The sequence below is a fragment of the Mauremys reevesii genome, linkage group 1 (genome assembly GCF_016161935.1).
Source record: "Mauremys reevesii isolate NIE-2019 linkage group 1, ASM1616193v1, whole genome shotgun sequence".
Classification (NCBI taxonomy): domain Eukaryota; kingdom Metazoa; phylum Chordata; order Testudines; family Geoemydidae; genus Mauremys; species Mauremys reevesii.
Window position 1 is genome coordinate 111,159,743 of NC_052623.1, and position 21,120 is coordinate 111,180,862.

A 21,120-nucleotide genomic window follows, 5' to 3' on the forward strand; every position below is an offset into this window, starting at 1 on the left:
TTAAAAATGGGGGTAATTTAATTTTAATGTAATTTTAATTTAACAACAGCTCAGGCTATCAGTCCCACCAGGCACAGGCTGACAGCATATTTTGTATGTGTTTGTTAATATGGGTCTCAAAGACAGCATGGATTTTTTTGTGTCGTTTAATTCCTCCATTTGTAACACGTTGAAAGTAAATGCAAATCTATTGTCAGCAATTTAAGGATTAGTTCTTAGTTAACTCTAGACTAGCAAAGGCATCAGTAACTGATTTATAATATTTTATTTTTTACATTAGGACTATAGGGTTTTATTTGTAAATTGTGCCTTTCATTCTAGGGTTAGATAATATTTATATGTATATGTGCAATAGAGTACAAATGATTTATGAAATGATTATAACTGGTAAACAAATCACTACAAACAAGTACCACATTTTAAGGGTAATTTCTTTATAAATTGTTTATTGTCTATATATTTAAAAACACTTGGGCTATCTTAAATTGTATTAAGAAAATAGATTGGCACAGAATATATAAAGAGACATTGGACTAATACAGGGATCGGCAACCTTTGGCACGTGGCCCGCCAGGGATGCGGCAGGTAAACAAACAGGCCCAGCCCGCCAGGGTGCTTACCCTGGCGAGCCGCGTGCCAAAGGTTGCCGATCCCTGGACTAACATATTCAGACTGTGTAAGGCATGAACTCTGCATGCAACTCAGTCTAATTAAAAATTAATTCCATACAAATAAACAAACACCAAATTCACACCCAAAACAAAGAACTGGTAGGAGAAGAAATGATACACAACAGAAAATAACACATATAATCAGACTACAATCGGAATATGCAATTCTGAAACACATCAAAGAGGAAGAATGAGCTGTTGGTTAACTATCAGTGACACCAGATAAAGGGATGTAAATACTTATTTTTCAAAATGTTTATAAGCGAGAAAGTGGCAGTAGTAATCCGAAAACAACTTAATGACGATTCTTTGAATAATTCATAAAATTGTAGACAAATCATTCAATAAAACTAAAGTTTCAGATCTTAAGGATTTGTTTGATAATGTTTCCTTCAAAATTTTTCATTACTTCAGAAGTAATTGAGATTTACCCAAAGAGCAAAATATAAAATAAACATATTAGAAACTTTGTTCAGGAGATAATACCAAAAGTAGCATGATGTCCCTGAACAAGCTATACCAGGATACTTTGATTTATTTGCAAGAGTTTCTCAAATTTTTCAAGTTGGTGACCCCTTATTTGAAGTCAAATATTTCCACAGGCCCCTTACACCTACATTAAGAATACAAAATGCACAAATGATAAGCCGAAATAATTTATCTGTGTTTGTCTTTTGAGATGTTAACAGAGAATTCTTAACCTTGAAGGGTAAAGGTTTAATGGGGCACGAAGGAGCAAGATTTTCTTTGCTTTAGATTTTAATAACATTTCCCATGCCTCATAACCCTCCTTAACTGGCTTTCATGACCCTCAGAGGGAGCATGACCCATCAGTTGAGAAACATTACATTTAGATTTTTATACTAAACCTACCATGCTAATAAATTACAAAATATATGCTATAGCTCATCCAGAAGTTATGGGCTTGACACAGGAATTACCGAGTGAGGTTCTATGGCCTGTGTTACGTAGAAGCTCAGACTAGATGATCATAACATGCCCTTATTGCTTTAAAATCTATGAAAAACAAGTTAAAAATGAGCAAGGTAACTTATGTTAGTCAAGTCATTTTATCTCCATTGCTCTTCTGATAGGAGAAAAGTTATATGTAAATTAAACAGATTTACTGTGCATAGTGTATTTAAATTATACAGTTTAAATACGCTATGCACAATTAATTACGCAAATCTTTCATTTAAGTCAGTAAAAGCTGTGTTATCTGGCACTTTACCAACCAGAAAGCTCTATAAACCGATATTTGTGATATTCGAGCACTGGCTCTGCGGCTCCCATTGCCCAGGAACTGCGGCTAATGGGAGCGGCACCTGCGGGTAGAGGCAGTGCGCAGAGCTGCCTGGCCACACCTCCATGCAGGAGCAGCAGGGACATGTCGCCACTTGTGGCGAGCCGTCCAAGGTGAACGCCGCCTGGATCCAGCACCCCAAAACCCCTCCTGTGCCCCAACCCCACTCCCCGAGCCCTCTCCTGCATCCAAACTCCCTCCCAGAGCCTGTGCCCCACACCCATTCCCACACCCGAACCCCCAGCCCTGAGTCCCCTCCCGCTCTCCATTGGTAAGTTAACCGGAATTTTTAACTCTGAGTTAACCGGAATTTTTGACTAATGGGCACCTCCCTTTCCCCCCAACATGCCAGATAACAAGTCATATTGGGGGTTTTTAATGTTCTGTCCTGTAATGGCTTGATCCAGCTTCCATTGAAGTCAATGGAATTCAGTCAACTGTCAATTCATTGAAAGTGGACTCAGGCCTTAAATGCTTTGTGAAGTATTTGTGAGGCTGTTAGACATCACTGTATATCTTTGGCACACAGTCCATCAGGGTAATCCGCTGGCAGACCGCGAGACATTTTGTTTATGTTGACTGTCCACAGGCACGGCCCCCTGCAGCTCCCAGTGGCCACGGTTCACCATTCCTGGCCAATGGGAGCTGCGGGAAGCTGGCCCTTTTGAAGTCTTTGGCAAAAATCCCATGTTAACAAACATATCACATCTTACATCTCAATGATAAGATATCAAATTTAATAATAATTTAATAATTTTATATCAATAGTACAATGATTAGGGCCCTACCAAATTCATTTTGGTCAATTTCACAGTCATAGGATTTCAAAAATAATAAATTTCATTATTTCAGCTATTTAAATCTGGTGCTGCCTTCAGAGCTGGGCAGCTGGAGAGCAGTGGCTGCTGGCCAGGAGCCCAGCTCTGAAGGCAGAGCTGCCACCAGGAGCAGTGCAGAAGTACGGATGGCACGGTATGGTATTGCCACCCTTCTGCGCTGCTGCCTGTAGAGCTGAGCCCTCAGTGAGCAGCTGCCACTCTCCAGCCGCCCACCTCTGAAGGCAGCAGCGCAGGAGTAAAGGTACCATGGTATGGTATTGCCACCCTTACTTCTGTGCTGCTGCTGGCGGCGCACTGCCTTCAGAGCTGGGTGCCTGGCCAATAGCTGCTGCCCTCTGACCTCCCAGCTCTGAAGGCAGCACAGAAGTAAGGGTGGCAATACTGCAGCTGCCCCAAAATAACCTTGCAACTCCCTTTTGGGTCAGGACCCTCCATTTGAGAAACACTGGTCTCCAAAGACCAGATTTAATCGGGGGGAGACCAGATTTCATGGTCTGTGGTGTGTTTTTCATGACTTTGAATTTGGTAGGGCCCTAACACTGATGCTCAGTTTTTATTGATAAAATACTGTATACTTACTCGTGGGCCAGATGTCCCAGGTTCACCTTTTTCCCCTTTGATAGCTAAGCCTGGAAATCCCTTAAGAACACAAACCAGATTAATCATACTGCACTTTTTGTTGTACATTTTATTTTAATTATAAGTCATTAAGACACACAAAGTCCTTTAAGCCATGGTCACCATTGGGTTTGATAAAATGTTTTAATCAAACAAAATGATAACATAATACTTACTGAACTCCCTTTATCACCTTTTTCACCCTAATGAAATTAGAAAACAATGAAAATCAATATATGGAAAAATTATCCATAAACCACTTCTGCTATAAATTATTTATTTCCTCTTTGTCAGATACAGTACATTGTCTCCATATTCCCCACTCTCTTTCAAATTACAAGGCCTAGTAAGCATGCAGGGAAAGGTAACCTGTCAAATTTTAAACTTTTTTTTAGAATACAAAACTAGAATCCATTCAAATCTACTGTATTATACTAAGCAGGGCCATCCATACCCATACACAAAGTACACAGCTGCACAGGACACCAGGAAAGCTGTGTGCTGCTCCAGCCTTACTCCACCTCTTCCCCAGGGCCGCCGTCTCTGCTCTGCCCCAGCCCCGCCTCCTCCCACTCCTGCTCTGCCCCAGCCCCGCCCCCATTCCACCCCTCCCCCCAACCCCCCCTCCCTGCCCCCCCCCAGCCCAGCCCCGCCCCCACTCCACCCCTCCCCAAAACCCCACCCCTGCTCCGCCCCCAGCCCACCTCTTCCTGTCCCTGCTCCACCCCTACTTCCCTGAGGACTGCAGCAGGGGTCAGGCCTACACTCACTGGCGGTGGTAAGTGGAGCGACCCGGCCTCAGCCTGCTCCACTCTGCCAGCTCCCATCCGTGCTGCCGGTGAGTGCTGGGCTGGGGGGCGGGGTTCCCTCTGCTCCCCAAGTCCCAAGGCTGGGAGCCAGGGGAGCAGAGCGGAGCAGGCTGGGGCTGGGTCGCTCCACTTACCGCCACCCCATGAGTGTGGGGTCGGGCCTGCCCTGCACTCACCGAGTGGCAGGAAGTGGAGCGATCCAACCCCAACCCACTCCGCTCTGCCAGCTCATGCTGGTGGGGGGGATTCCCCCTGCCCCCCAAGCCTGCTCCTGCCACCCTGCAGAGGCCTGGGGCCGGCCCCACCCCCAACCCCCACGGGGGCGCTGCGTAGGGCACCAAAATGGCTAGGGATGGCCCTGATACTAATAATGATTGCTTATGATGCCTCTTTAAATAACTATAAAATTCATTAGCACTTAGGCTTACTGGAGGTGATTCTGTTAATGACTATAAATCTAATATAAATTAGTTGTTCAACTTTTAAAGATATTTGCAATTGACCAGAAAAAATATGTTGATCAGCCAGTATATTACACTTCAGGCCAATCACCCTAACTGTCCCTGACCCTCCCTCAGCAGAAAAAGCCACAGGAAGGTGAAATGTTATTCAGTACAGGATACAACATTTCGGACACTTTTTTTTATCCATAACTTCCCATCAAGTATGCACAGACAGTAGCCTAGTGGAAGGAGAAGGCTGCATTGGCTGGGAATCAAATGGTAAAAGGGATACCAACTCTGCAGATGTCAACTGTACCCTCCAGGGTCACACTTCCTGCCAGGGGGGCTGGAACAATTTGTATAGTGGGGGTGCAGTGAGCCATTGAAGCAAGCTGTAAATCCTGTATATAATGGAAATCACTTGAAGTCAGGGAGTGCTGCCCCCCTCCCTGCCCCCCGCAATCCTAGTTCCAGCAGCTATGCTTCCTCCTGGGCTGCATGGGCAGTTCCTGTGCAGTGCTGCCATTGGCTTCCCTACTAGAGCTGTGCAATACACGACACTGCAAGGAAAGGAAGTATGGAGGGGAAGATGATATGAGTGTAAGGCCACTACAACTGAACTGCTCAGTTTCTGGAATGGGGTGCCTTTCTTCTCTCAGTTCACCACCTACATGATATTGTATTAAAACATAAGTATGAGAGAACATTCTTTAATGTATAATCTTGTTACCAAAGTCTTCTAGAGATATGTGACTTATTTATAAACGTATTATCATATTCACAGATTATCCCTGTACAAATTTTTCAGATACTTAAGGAAGAGCATTAAACTTTATTTAGGACAGTTAAACATGGACCAAGTTTGCATAATTGGCATTAGATTGCTTATAACACTGGTTTCCCTGTCTTTCTTTAGTAAGCTTGTTCCCACAGTCTTTAAGCAAAGAAACTAGGAGTCCAATATTGTAAGGCCTAAGTAATATTTTCTCACCTTATTTCCACACACAATGTACCCTTTCTCTGTGGCATGTGAGGCAGGTCCTTGTGCACCTGGAGCACCCTCCATTCCTTGTTCACCCTATTGACACAAAATTCAGGATTATTAATTTAACTGGAAAGAATATTTATACTGAGAACATTCATAAATATGTAAGTTTCTGAAGAATTTGTACAGGGATAATCTGTTGTATTCGAAAGCATTTCAAACAGAGGGGTTTACCTTATCACCTTTTGGTCCTTGAGAACTCGGGCCCATCTGACCCTGATGAAAAAATTATACATGTATTAATGGATTAGCCAACTTTCCTTTTATAAATATATATGTGTAAGGATTTTATAAATGTGGTAGATTTGGCCCCAAATCTAACCTCCTGTTTATTCAAATATGAAAGTCCTTGAGGCCCATATATTTTTCTCCTGACTTAAAAGTTAATTAGCCATAAGCCTGAATTGTTGTTAATATTTTATTATCCATTTCTGGTCATGCCTGGAATGTGCTCGACATTTTCAAAACGGCATAAAAAGGCATAGGTCCAGCCATGAGGAGATGATCTCATTATTTTTGTGAAAAACAAACAGAGATGGAGGATGAGGAGCAGGGAAACATACAATTAAGGGGGCTATAAGATTATAACATAGCTTTAATGACAACTAAAATATAGCTATATGTGTGCATGCACATATTTAAATGGACAAATCTCTCACTCGTTCTGACAAAAACTCTCTTTTTCCCACCTACCTCTCTTTCGAGACAGATATACAGAAGCAGAGACAATACCAAATGACCTTATAAACATGTCATTATATTTATCTTATTTTTCCCCTGTCTTTAGCTCAACCATGTGTTCATTTTGAAAAGTCGGGCAATGGTAGGACTGCAGAAGGCATGGCAGATGTGGCTTCCAAATAAATATTTGGCTATGATCAATGGGACCACTGTACATCCCACAGGATCTCTGCCCTAATGTTGGCTTTCCCTTTGCCTGTTCACTCAGTGCAGTCCCACAAGCCCTGTGAATACCTGAAACAGTCCTATTTAGGGCATGATAGTCCCAAGTTCTTTGCACTCAGAACTGTACAGTTCCTGGGGCTGAAAAAATATGCATCTGTTGGTTTGGTTTTTGTGTGTGTGCACTTCTGGCCTGTGAAATTAGAATGAATTAAATTGTAAAAGTAAAGAAATACTGTATGTTCCTTTAAGCAGGGATGAGGAATGTTGAGATAAAGTTGTCAGGAAGAGAAACATTCAGGTATGTAACAATGGGTCCACTTAAGCTAATGGTGGGACATTAGCAGGAGATCGTAAGAGTTAATAATGAAATAAGATGTGTGTGTCTAGCCCTAGGTAAACTTATCAGTTCTGTTCCCTTTGTTATCTTGTTAAGTTCATGCCCTTTTTATCTGTATAAATAAAGTAGCTTAAGCCTTGCATGGCACTCACACTGCCTGGGTCCTGGTCACCGTGCCATAGGTTGCCTACCCATGGTTTAGACTAGGTGGAGGGATAGCTCAGTGCTTTGAGCATTAGCTGGCTAAACCCAGGATTGTGAGTTCAGTTCTTGAGGAGGCCATTTAGGGAACTGGGGTAAAAAATCTGTTTGGGGACACCTGATATGATTTTAATCAGGCTGCAACTTTATTATTGGCTCCCTGCCAAATCAGACATACGAGCCCTGAAACCCTCCATTCCACTCATTTAACCAACACCTAATTTTTAAGTCCTTTAGCAAGCCATATTATCTAGTCACTGTATCCCTTCCCTATGGAGCAGGGGGTTGGACTAGATGACCACCTAAGGTCCCTTCCAACCCTGATAGTCTATGCACACTAGTGGGGTGGGAGGTGAAGATCTCCCTTCAGTTGACTTATACCAACAAAGACTCTGATTCTATCAGATGCAATATCAAAATGGAACAAATGGCAAATGTTGGCAAATCATGACTAATGCCCATTACGCCAAGATGTACTATTTTTATTTTTACATTTACCTTGCTGTCTACCCCTCCTCTGCATGCTCCCTATCATTTTCTGTCATAACGCATATTGCAAGGTCTTTAGGGAAAGCACTGTCTTTTTAATAAGTGTGTGTATAGGGCATAGCACAATGAGGTCCTGATCCTTACGATCACTTCCTCCTCCCCTCCCCCCATACATGAATGAAATTCTCATGAATATTTTAGTGGCATTTCAATTACAAATTTTGACTGACTAATTTTGAAAATTTCAACCAGTTCTGAATAAATAATACAAATAATAGAATATAGCATGTAGTGGTGTTTTGGTCTGGTAGGAGAGCGTATCTTAAAGAATAGCCTGCAAAACTATCCCTTTTTTTACACCTGATAATTAAGATACAATATTTTATATAAAGACACAAGACTGCACAGAACATTTGAAGACTAGCACGTCAAAAAATAGCTCCAATGTTTGCAGCTACGGTACTGTCTATGAAAATCCTTACCTTCTCACCCTTAGGTCCCGGTGGGCCTGGGGGACCCTATAAGACAGGACTTTTTATTAGACCACATGGTATACATTACATGTAATGTTTTCTGCTTACCAGAGACATTAAAAATGCACCGTTCTACTGGTGTCTTCATTTTAATGGAGAAAGATCAATATAATGTTTTTAGTACTTTCTAACTTCCAGAATTTGTCTAAGATCTTACATTAGAGGAGTGATATTGCAGTTAAGAAGTGCTGGAGCTGGTCACTACATGGACAAGAGACACTCATAGCAAACTGCAGGCGCTGCAGGGAGTGGTGCTGGTGATTCAATAGGTAGCGCCCTTCCCTTTGATTCATGCTTGAACCAGTTCCCCAACCTTAGCACATCTGCACTGAAGGTGCCATTTTACAGATGAGGTATATTTTACACTGAGTCATACCTTGCTCCCTTTTTACACAGCAGTTTTGCAGTGCAGATTCCACAGCAGTGGATTCATAACACAGATTGCCCCAAATGTAGCTCACTATGATGGGAAACATAAATAGTGCTGATTTTTAAAAATAGTATTAACTGGTCCCTGCTTGCTGGTATCTGTGGTATTCTAAAGACCATAGAGGCGGAGAACGTATTCTGACATCTACTACACCTGTCAACATATCAAGCAGGTCAGGTGCCTTGAACATCTGGAATTTACCACAACAGGAGACCTTCTGCTTGGGAAGAGATTGCCTTTCCTTTGTAGCTGTTCCTAATGGTACCTCTAGGATACTCTCAGCAGCTATTTTGATTTAGATTAGGCTGTGAGACCAGCAACACATTTTCCATGGATTCAAGAGGGGAAAATGTAAAAGCCTATTACAAAAATGTAGAATAGGGGCCAGATTCTAAAAGCTGCTGGAGTAAATTAGAGTTATTTGCATCCTGCAGAATCAGTCCCCTGGAGTCCAAGGTCACATAGAAGATGTGTGGTATAGTAAGGACTGAACCTGAGTTGCCCAAGTGGTAGGTTAGTGTCCTAACTACTGTACCATTCATCCCCAATACATTCATTATTTAGAGCTTTTTTAATAAAGCAGCATTACATAAATCATCATAAAAAGACACTTACTGGAACTCCTGTAATCCCTGGTGGCCCGATGGGGCCTTGGAGCCCTGGCAACCCTGGTATACCCTGTATATAAAAAGGAGCCATTAAAAAGAGATACCTATTGGGCAATTTAATGATGTTTATATCTATTATCTGGCTATACCAAAAGGACAGGGGACACCTGATATGATTTTAATCAGGCTGCAACTTTATTATTGGCTCCCTGCCAAATCAGACATACGAGCCCTGAAACCCTCCATTCCATTCATTTAAGCAACACCTAATTGTTAAGTCCTTTAGCAAGCCATATTATCCAGTCACTGTATCCCTTCCCTATGGAGTACCTTCCCTGGACATCCATCCCATGCTTACACAAAGAGCTGCAACACATAGCTCAACTCCCTTCACACCTCACCTCAACAAAGCCCTCCCTGAACCCGCTGTGGGGAAGGCAAAAAAAAAAATGTCACTCCACCTAGGCCAATCTGGTGATGAGGGAAAAATTCCTCCCAGCCTCCCTGAAAAGGAGCGGCTCGTGCAATGCCCACAGTGGGGCCTGACCAAACCTGGCATTTTGCCACCTCCAGGGGAGGGAGAGTGGGTGCTGCTTCACACCCCCACATGTCCCAGGAAAAGGGGTTCTACTGTCAGGGCTTGCCTCTTTTAGACTTCTCAGTCAGGGCACCATGCTGACCTATTCTCCTTTTGCAGCAGCTTCAGAGTCTTTCTCTTCCTCCTCTCCCCCCATAAAACACTGTTCTCTCTCCTTCAGCAAGCTGGACAACACCCCACCCCCACTTAAAGGTGTGATGGGGGTTTTAGTTAAGACTTACTGGTAGTCCAGGGTGGCCAGGATAACCTTTTTCACCTTTTAGCACATTTGATGGTAAGAACCCAATCACTTCACCTGGGTCTCCCTATCACAGGCGAAGAAAAAAAAATAAAGTTGAATTATATATATGCACACAAATAAATACATTCATTCCAAAACACTGCCATTAAGACTGGAGAAAAGCACTAACATAACATCTACACAGTCTTTTAGAATCATTTGGGAAGTGTACAAAAATGGTCAGCATTTTACTTGTTTGAATTGATTTAAACATACCACAAGGAAGCCATTGTAGTTTTTAAAAGCCTTTCGGTGTCAGGTATCCTTGAAATACTCAGTAAAGATTCCAGTACCCATCTTAACTTTTCCCTTTACTTTCCACTTATTGGTGGGAAAATCCCCCTAGTTGCCCATGAAATTTAAGTCTATCCAATCTGAGTATCTGGCCTGTGTGCTGGAAACATTTGGAGGTTTTACAGCAAGGGAGCCTCCTTCCTAGGCTGTGATCTCTGGCCATTTATACAACCTTGAGACTGCAATAGTCCCCATGACCAAAGCACCTGACCTCTATGTGGGAGCAGCGGATGGTGAATCAGTGTAGTTACACATACTCCAGACCTGCCCCTCCCTCAATCTACTTTTTCTCCAAAACCTCCCTGCATAGTGGTGCACTGAGAGCTAACATGGAGCTGTGCTCTATGGTATGTAGAGATGGGAAGGCACAACCTGCATGGACTCCCTGAATCCTGCCCCCATCCTGTCCTGTTGAACCATACCAATTGTCCTGAGTCCATAGACCTCCATGATTCAAGAAGGATTTACATTCTAGTACATTTTTTCATTACACTCCAGATTCTACAATACCAATGAAAACAGTGGAACTTCCTACAGAGCAGAGTACTACTCAATATAAGTAAAGGTGGCAAAATCTGACCGTATGATGAACTTGTATCCAACCTTCCCATACATAGGCTCAGTTTTGCCACCATTATTCATATTGAGTAGTACCATACTTGATTTCAAATCGACTACTTAAAATCATAGAATTGTAGGACTGGAAGGGACCTGGAGAAGCCCTCTAGTCCAGTCCCCTGCACTAAAGGCAGGACTAAGTATTATCTAGACCATCCCTGACAGGTGTTTGTCTAACCTGCTTTTAAAAATCTCCAGTGATGGAGGTTCCACAACCTCCCTAGGCAATTTATTCCAGTGCTTAACCACCCTGAGAGTCAGGAAGTTTTTCCTAATGTCCAACCAAAACCGCCCTTGCTGCAATTTAAGCCCACTGCTTCTTGCCCTATCCTCCTCCTAGTAATAACCTTTTATGTAATTGAAACCTGTTATCACATCCCTCCTCAGTCTTCTCTTCTCCAGACTAAACAAATCCAAGTTTTTCAATCTTCCCTCATAGGTCATGTTTTCTAGTACTTTAATCATTTTTGTTGCTCTTCTTGGACTTTCTCCAATTTGTCCACATCTTTCCTGAATTGTGGCACCCAGAACTGGACACAATACTCCAGTTGAGGACTAATCAGAGCAGAGTAGAGCAGAAGAATTACTTTTCATGTCTTGCTTACAACACTCCTACTAATACATCCCAGAATGATGTTTGCTTTTTTTTGCAAGTGTTACACTGTTACTCATATTTAGCTTGTGATCCTCTATGACCCCCAGATCCCTTTCCACTGTATTTCATCTTAAGCAGTCATTTCCCATTTTGTGTGTGTGCAACTGATTGTTCTTTCCTAAGTGGAGTACTTTGCATCTGTTCTTATTGAATTTCATCCTATTTAGTATAGACCATTTCTCCAGTTTGTCCACATCATTTTGAATTTCAATCTTAACCTCAAAAGCATTTGCAACCCCTCCCAGCTTGGCATAGTCTGTAAACTTTACAAGTGTACTCTCTATGCCATTATCTGAATCATCAATGAAGATATTGAACAGAACCGGACCCAAGACCGATCCCTGCAGGACCCCACTTGATATATCCTTCCAGCTTGTTAACTACTGATAACTACTCTCTGGGAATAGGTTTCCAATCAGTTGTGCACCCACTTTATAATAGTTCCATCTAGATTGTATTTTCCTAGTTTGTTTATAAGAAGGTCATGTCTACCACTCCCCCCGCACTCATACACAAGGCTTGTTACCCTGTCAAAGAAAGCTATCAGGTTGGTTTGACACAATTTGTTCTTGACAAATCCATGCTGACTGTTACTTATCACCTCACCTTATTATCTTCTAGGTGTCGGTAAATTGATTGCTGAATTATTTGCTCCTTTATCTTTCCCATTAGTGAAGTTAAGATGACTAGTCTGTAATTCCCCAGGTTGTCCTTATTCCCCTTTTTATAGATTAAGCACAATATTTGCCCTTTTCCAGTCCTCCAGAATCTCTCCCATCTTCCAGGACTTTTCAAAGATAATCACTAATGGCTCAGATATCTCCTCTGTCAGCTCCTTGAGTATTCTAGGAAGTATTTCATCAAGCCCTGGTGACTTGAACACTTCTAATTTGTCTAAGTAATTTTTAACTTGTTCTTTTCCTATTTTGGTCTCTGATCCTACCTCATTTTCACTGGCATTCATTAAATTAGATGATTAAATTGATACTAAACTTTTTGGTGAAAACTAAAACAAAAAAGTCATTTAGCTCTTCGGCCATTTCCACATTTTCTGTTTTTGTTCCCTCCACCCCTCATTGAGTAATGGGCCTACCCTGTCCTTGGTCTTCCTCTTGCTTCTAATATATTTGTAGAATATTTTCTTGTTACACTTTATGTCTCTAGCTAGTTTAATCTCATTTTGTGCCTTTGCCTTTCTAATTTTGTCTCTACTTAGGATATGGCTACACTTGCAGCTGTACAGCGCTGGGAGTTAAAGCTGTCTTTGTACAGCTATGTAGGGAAAGCACTGCAGTGTGGCCACACTGACAGCTACCAGCACGCTGTCGTGGCCACATTTGCAGCATTTGCAGCGGTGTTGGGAGTGGTGCATTATGGGCAGCTATCCCAGAGTTCAAGTGGCTGCAACGTGCTTTTCAAAAGAGGGGGGTGGGGTGGAGTGTGACAGGGAGCGTGGGGGAGACAGAGAGAGTGGATTTTTGGAGCTGACACTGTGTCAGCTCCCTGCCTTGCAAGTTCCGACCCCTTCCCCACCCCTCTCTCATTCACTAAATGCAAATAGCCCTCTTTGTTTTTTTCCTCACAGACCAGATAAGCAGCTGCTCCGAAACAGACACACACACCCCACCTGCCGTGCTGCTTCTCTCCTCAAGCAAACACTAGCTGTGGACATTCCAAAGGGATCCCCCTGCCTGCCTCTGCTCATTCACTGCAAACAGTAGCTGTGTTTGTTTTTTAGATAAGCAGCTCCGGGAGCCCCGAGTTCACAACAAAACAAACAGAGGCATCACAACAAAACAAAGAGTGTTATCTTTACTTAAAAGCATTATGGGAAGGTTCCGGAGGTCAGTTACAGTGTAGTAAGATTAATCACTGTTTACACTGGCACCCCAGTGCTGCAACAGCAGCGCTGTTCTCTTTATTCCTCTCATCAAGGTGGAGTACAACCAGCGCTGTAGCCAGGGAGATACAGCGCTGTATGTGCCTTGCCAGTGTGGACGGGGAGTAAGTTACAGCGCTGTAAAGCCACTACCAGCGCTGTAACTCTCAAGTGTAGCCAAGGCCTTACTTGTGTTATTTGTTTATATTCATCTGTTGTAGTTTGACCTAATTTCCACTTTTTGTTGGACTTTTTTTGAGTTCCAGATAATTGAAGATCTCCTGGTTAAGCAAGGGTGGTCTCTTGCCATACTTGAATTGATCTAATCACATGAGGTTGAACAGTTCCTCAACTCCTCTTCCACTAACTTAAATCACACCTGGTTGCACCAGCTCTGAATTTAGCCATAGTGTGTCAAAATCCTATATAAAATGGTCAGGGGAACCCTAACAGCATAGAATAAATGCAGAATTTTCCTTGAAGTAAATCAACTTATACCTAAAATAAGGCAATAATATTTATCCAAATTACACCTCTACCCCGATATAACGCTGTCCTAGGGAGCCAAAAAATCTTACCGCGTTATAGGTGAAACCCTGTTATATCAAACTTGCTTTGATCCGCCAGAGCACGCAGCCCCTCCCCCCCCCCCGGAGCACTGCTTTACCACGTTATAGCCGAATTCATGTTATATCGGGTCGCGTTATATTGGGGTAGAGGTGTACTTATTGTAAATTAAGTTATTCACATCTTTGCTTCACTATTTGGTATCAAATGATGCCATTTTCATAAATTCTGAACAAATCACAGCCCTTTGTGATTAAGTTATCTTGCTTCTAAAAGTTGTTTACCTATGCACACATGTATAGAAAAGAATTATTAAAGTGCATCAATGTTATTTTACCATGAGTCATTTCCTCCCATATGCGAGAAAGAGGCCCGGGTCTTTTTATGACTAAAAGTCTTGTCATGACAAAACCGTGATTACACTTATGATTTATATGCAAATTGCAGTTTCAAATTATATCCATTAATTTTATATTCATGTGTCAAATCCTTTCATATTCACAGCATTTCATTCCTTAGAAAGACAAAGTAATACACATTTCATTACATAGAAAGTTAGTTTTTATAAATTAAATTTCAACTATTTGTTTAACAAACATAAGATCTTGGTCATGTTTTTGGCTGTTTTCAAGGAGCGTTTGTGGAAAATTGACTGGAAAGCTGAAATGTTGGAGTTATCTCAAACCTGATAATGTCAAAAGAAATGTATGCCTGAATCTTAAAAATGAATTTAAGTCTTTATATATCAGGGAGTGGGCATAAGACACCTGCTTAACAGCATCTACTATTTTCTTTTAGGCCCTGATCCTACAAAGATTCATGCAAGTGCTTAAAATTTATGCACTATGAGAAGTCCCATGGCAGCTAATGGGACTACCTCACAGTGTACAAAGTCAAGCATGTGTGTAAATCTTTGCCACATGAATACCTAAGTAAGGGCTGCTACTTTTGATGTGCATAGGTCATCTGATTTTTAATTTTTGAAAGCAATATATGAATGCATTTGAGATTAAAGACAAGCGTACCTTAATTCCAGGAGATCCTGGAGGTCCCTGGAAAATAAATACTTAAAATGTATTATTTTTTCTCATACATATTATCAGTATTATACAATTTTTAATAACATTTAAAATGTCAAGAATCAGAGTTGGAAGGAATGAATTAGGTATCAAAATGTTTGCTTACTATTAACCCAACCAATCCAGGTAAACCTGGAGGACCAACAGGACCTATTTCACCCTAAAGGGAACAGAGAAATTGACTTTGTTTAGGAAACATATTAATATTTTTAAAAAAATATGTACAAAGAAATTGTTAAAAATGTAAATGTCACCTTTGTGCCATTGCAACCTGGGATACCAGGTGGACCTGGTGGGCCATCTTGTCCAGGGATGCCCTGCCAATAGGAGAAAGCAGAAAAGTAATAAATGCTATATTAATCCTCACCTGATGTCTCTAGTAAAACCGTGGGGCTCTTTGTAAATAAATGTATGCTTCATACATACAGGAAGACCTGGGTTTCCTGGATATCCTGATGCACCTGGTGGGCCCTGTAATTAATTAACATATATTAAAAATTATAAGCAAAGACATCAAAATTCCCAATAAAATACAAAATTATGGGCCTGATCTAATTATGGTCCTTTTAGAGCTGATCAAAATATCTGGAAAACTTTCCCTGAACATTTTTTTGCAAAGACTTTTCATCAAAATTTCTATCACTCTATTAGAGTGGTGGGCAACTTGTGGCCTATCAGGGTAATCTGATTGCAGGCCACGAGACATTTTGCTGACGTTGACCATCTGCAGGCACAGCCCCCTGCAGCTCCCAGTGGCCACAGTTCACCATTCCCAGCCAATGGGAGCTGCAGGAAGTGGCAGCCAGCACGTCCCTCCAGCCCGCCACTTCCTGCAGCTCCCATTGGCTGTGAATGGCAAATCATGGCCACTGGGAGCTGCGGGGGTCTGTGCCTGCGGACAGTCAACATCAGCAAAATGTATCGTGGCCCAAAATCAGATTACCCTGATTGGCCGCAGGTTGCCCACCACTGCTCTATAGACTAGGTGGAAAATAATAATAAAAACAAATCCACAAAAGTTTTCATTTTGTTCCAAAACATGTTGAAAAATCTTTGATCAGCTCCATTTCCATTCTGTTCAATGAGAATTGGATCAGAACTGAAATGCACAGTTAATGCTGCTAAGGAGTACATATTTTGTACATTTGCCACTGTCATTCATAATATCAAATCTACAACAATCTCCTTTTTACATTAAAACAGGATGCTACTATACTGCTGTAGATACTTCTCTGTCTTACATAAGCCATGACCAATTCACCAATTTAATTTTTATTGCTCAGAAAAATCACAGTGTTGAAACGCTTATACTATTTTTCTCAAATACTTTGCAAGTTTAACAAATCAGCATTTTGTCCAGGCCTGTTCTTTTCAATGTACTAACTTATTTAGTCTTCCAGTGATTTCTAATGTGGGTGTTGGGGAGCAGGAAAGACAGACGTAGTTGTTTTAGCTTCAGTATGTAATTTCATACCCAACGTTGTAGCATTATTAAATGCCCAATCTACTGGTACTGCTAGTGGTGACCACATGTACAGTTGGTATATGTTCACCCAAATTAGTGTAACACAGTGCCCCTGGGTGTGTCTATCATCAACAGTGGAGTTGAATTTAAGACCTCTGAGTCTAACAATGTAAGCTGCTAGTGCCTGAGCTACAGCTATTAACTCAACGGCTGACTCAGCTTCTATGTGGTCTAACCATGAGAGGGCACTGAAGAGCCATAGTAGGTAAACCTATTTGAGACTATGGGCAAGAAAGCCGTGGGTATAAAAAATGTCACAGGAAATACAACATATTCAAGTTCTCTTTCATTATTATTATATCATTAATTTAGAGTTCCCCAAAAGAGCTAGGCATCTCACAAAACAAATAAAGACATGGCCAATGCCCTGGCAAGTATACAAGCTAAAATGAACAAGACAGATGAAAGTGTCAAACGCACAGCTTAGGAAAGTAAGAAAAAGCACAAAAGAGTGGCATCAATAAGATCATAGAGATACTCCAAAAGGCCTGGTCCAGCACTACTGAAGTTAACGGATGTTTTGCCTTTGACTTTAATGGTTGCAGCATGGAGCCCCCTGCCATACACATATATTAATGTTTCTGTTAACTTGTGTGTCAGTGTATGTCTCCTGTCCTCCCTGATCACTTCCTATAGGAGAGACAGCAGAAGTGATTTTTTTAGGAGGCTTTTAAAGTAGGTGAGAGAGGTGACTTAGTGAACAAGCTTGAGCAGGGGGTTCCAGGTATAACACAGCATGAGAAAAGGCAACCTTTGGAAGAGAGGGAAGCATGAAGACAGTCAAGACCAGTATAAATGGTAGAGTAATAAGAACCGGGTAGGTAATGTAAGAGGACATAGGCAGGGGCAGCATGCTGCAGACCCTTGAAGGCGAGAGCAAGAATTTTGAAACTAACAGGCAGCCATTGACTAACTCAAAGAGGGGGCTGACATTATCTTGCACTTGGCAAAGAGCGAACATATCTAATTAAAAATTAAGCTAAAAATTACGACTTAAAAATCTTAACCTACATTCTTCAAAATTATTAAAACTAAATGTAAGCAGATACTCACCCTAGTTCCTTTTGTTCCTGGGAGCCCTGGTTCTCCAGTATCACCCTGTAAGAAAAATGGAATATATTGGTCTTTCACAGTGACAAGGGTTTAGGGAAATCTTCCCACTTAAGTATTAAATTAAAAGTATTAAGAGGGGAGGGATAGTTCAGTGGTTTGAGCATTGGCCTGCTAAACCCAGGGTTGTGAGTTTAATTCTTGAGGAGGCCACTTAGGGATCTGGGACAAAAATTGGTCCTGATAGTGAAGGCAGGGGGCTGGACTCAATGACCTTTCAAGGTCCCTTCCAGTTCTAGGAGATTGGTATATCTCCAATTATTACCTTTATTACCTTATTACCCTACCTTAATTCCTGGTGGCCCAGGGGGACCTTCGGGTCCTTGCATTCCAGGAAACCCAATTAAACCTTGTAGCCCAGGCAAACCTCTTTCACCCTGTAAAGAAAAAGAACACTTCAACCTTAGAAAAATTGGTTCTGCTGTTTCTAACTACCAATATTTCCAGAGACGAGGTTGGTGAGATAATATCTTTTATGGGACCAACTTCACTCACCTTGTCTCTCTAATATCCTGGGACTGACACAGCTACAACAACACTACATACAATAGTATACTATCCCTGGTAAAGCTGAGACAGCTGCCAATAGATAGCAGATTACAGTTGATATCTAGGTGGAGTTAAAACATCTGAGTTTGGTATTTGATAAATCTAACAGCTATAACATTGATGTTAATGTGTATAGAAACGTGTTTCAATGAAGGGAGAACAAAGGAGGCAGAGGCACACAGATAGAAGAGTAATTTGTTTATTTTAAACAAGAAAACGTATTTGTCTCAGTCTTCCTGAGCAAAGTTCTACATGATGATTCATGGTACCACAGGCATGACTATCCACCATGGGCACTGCACAGCCCCTCTGCAACTTTTCCTCCGTTATGATCTTTTTAGGAGTAAGCTGCACTCCTACAAAGCTGCCACTAAGTCTAGTAGCAAATTACATATCTCTGAACTGTAAATGTAAGGTCACAAGTGTCAAAATGAGAAAGTTGCATTATGAACTACCATCCTCACTCCTCTTGTTCATTCCAGCAGCTTTCACGGGGCTAGACTCGGCCAGTTATAGATAGCTTTGAGTCCCAGAAGATGGAGCAGAGCCCAAGTGCCCTAGGAGAAGTTTGGGGTAAAATCCCTTCCCAGGTGGCTCAGTGAACAGACTGCACTATCTATTAGAATCTTCTTTCCTGATCTCTGGGCCAAAAGAGTGATTTTCAAGATCTTCGTGCTGAAAAGTATCCTCCTATAGATGAGTATAGCCCCATATTTATTTAAATCAGATAATTTTTTGTTAACAGCCAGAAAACTAAATCTATCCCACATTATGGGGGGATAGCTACTTAATGCTCACTAACTTAGAGCTCTGTATGAAACCAGCAAGAGTTTTGCATGCACTGAACAAGGATTATTATTTTTTAGTTTTATTACGGTAGCACCGAGAGGCTGAGAATGTGGCTTTAATATACTAGACACTGTACTCAGAAATTTTAAAAGTTAGTTCCAGTCTTCAAAAGTTCAGCAATCCAAGCACACCAGACAGTCAAAGGGTAAGGGAAAAGGAAATAACACAATCAGTATGAGCTGAGTGATGATTGACTGATATCATGTGAGTTGTACTGTTTTGTTTTGTTTTTTGTGGGGTGGAGTTTTGTGTTTTTTAATTCTTTGGTGTGGGTTTTGTTAGGATGGCATTAGCTAGATGGAAAGACAAAGGAAGGGAGAGGGGACATAGAAAAGGGAGTACAAGGGGGGCAGGGGAGAAGAGGGAAGGAGGGACAGAGAAAGAAAGAGGGGCATATGAATGCATGTGGAATAAGGATGAGATGAAAAGAATGTGAGGGAAGGGGCAGGAGTGGACTGAAGCAAACAGCCAGTCAGCAGAGAATCTCCTGAGTAAAAATGGTAGAAAGCTGCCTGATGGTTCCATCAGTGTCCAAGGGTCTCTGCTAAGGCTCCTTTTGTGTCTGCTCCTGCTGGCTTGAGTTTCTCTAGACTGGCTCCTTCTTGGAATTTCCTTTCTTCCCCAAGCCCACATATCTCTGGGGAAGTGGGATCCTAAAGCCTCCAGAGACATCTGCCATGCACATTTCTACATCCAGGGGGGCTAAACACAGTCGCAGGCATGCTACCACCACGCAACTCTCGGGAAAATCACTCAAAAGGAGCTGGGGGGCAATCCCCCAACACACTGCCAAGAAGTGATCAAAATGGAGTTTATTCCTGAAGAAAATTTGAGTTTGGGGGCATCAATTTAAATGCAGAAAATTTTTGTCTGAACACCAAAATATTATGATTTGGCAATGCTCCCACTGTGCCTCCTGGGAGTCTTAGTTTGGAGGCTTTATGCTCTCATTTGCCTCTATGGACTGGTTTCCCTGGGTTCCCTGGTTGGACTACATCTCCCATGCTGCATTAGTGTCTCTCTTCTCTTGGAGAGGCAAGGCAGTGCATTATGGGAGGCTCTGACCATGGTGTATCATGGGACATGAGGCTCTACCTCAGCATTTCCAAATTGAAATATTTGGCGTTTGGAGCAAATTATATATATATCTATATATATCTATATATATATATCTATATATCTATATATCTATATATAGATATATATAATGGAAAATATACAATGGAAAATTATTATTTATCCTATATATATATATATATATATATATATAGGATAAATAATAATTTTCCATTGAAAGACGGCACTGTTCCCCCCAAAATTAATTTACTCAAAAAATTATTTTTTGTCAAAAACAATTTTTCTGTTGCTTAAATGGCATGACTACTACTACACACCATGTTGATCCCACCATGTTTGCTTAAGAATACTAAAATCCCAGGCAGTGTAAAAGATCACGACAAAAGAAAACACAAACAGAGAAATTAAGGAACACATTTCTGAATCTGCAGTAAAAAAGGTATAAAATTCTAACTGTACAATTGGTTTAAAAAACATTTTAAGGAAGAATACACAAGGATCCAGGAACAGGCATCTGACTAAATATGGTTGTAATTATTCTAAAATCTGGAGTATATCAGAAATGCTAAATGGATTACTGAGGTACATAAACCCCATGCTTTGGCTGGCTTGTTGCACTGCAGTAGCAAGTTCATCTATAAAGAACAGATGTTACCTCATTTACAAGCAGGATTTTACAATGAATCCTGAACACTTGATCCTGCGACCTGCTGGGAGACGAATTAGGGATACAGAAGATATCAACACAGTTGTCCACTGCTCAAGGAAAGTACATGTGCAAGTGAAGGGAAAAAATGACCTCCAGTAC

General features: G+C 41.4%; 1 protein-coding gene across 1 annotated transcript in view; it reads right to left on the reverse strand.

Annotated features, from left to right (window-relative positions):
* COL4A1 (collagen type IV alpha 1 chain) overlaps window positions 1–21,120 on the reverse strand; it is a 146,345-nt gene that overhangs the window by 89,342 nt on the left and 35,883 nt on the right. The window contains exons 3-17 of the mRNA XM_039517805.1: window positions 18,125–18,214; window positions 17,781–17,825; window positions 15,629–15,673; window positions 15,457–15,519; window positions 15,309–15,362; window positions 15,149–15,175; window positions 10,052–10,135; window positions 9,240–9,302; window positions 8,144–8,179; window positions 5,903–5,944; window positions 5,697–5,761; window positions 5,294–5,306; window positions 3,735–3,755; window positions 3,608–3,634; window positions 3,393–3,452 (exon numbers count right to left, since the gene is read on the reverse strand). Coding sequence (XP_039373739.1) covers window positions 3,393–3,452; window positions 3,608–3,634; window positions 3,735–3,755; window positions 5,294–5,306; window positions 5,697–5,761; window positions 5,903–5,944; window positions 8,144–8,179; window positions 9,240–9,302; window positions 10,052–10,135; window positions 15,149–15,175; window positions 15,309–15,362; window positions 15,457–15,519; window positions 15,629–15,673; window positions 17,781–17,825; window positions 18,125–18,214 — 735 coding nt within the window. The remainder of the gene's footprint in view (window positions 1–3,392; window positions 3,453–3,607; window positions 3,635–3,734; window positions 3,756–5,293; window positions 5,307–5,696; window positions 5,762–5,902; window positions 5,945–8,143; window positions 8,180–9,239; window positions 9,303–10,051; window positions 10,136–15,148; window positions 15,176–15,308; window positions 15,363–15,456; window positions 15,520–15,628; window positions 15,674–17,780; window positions 17,826–18,124; window positions 18,215–21,120) is intronic.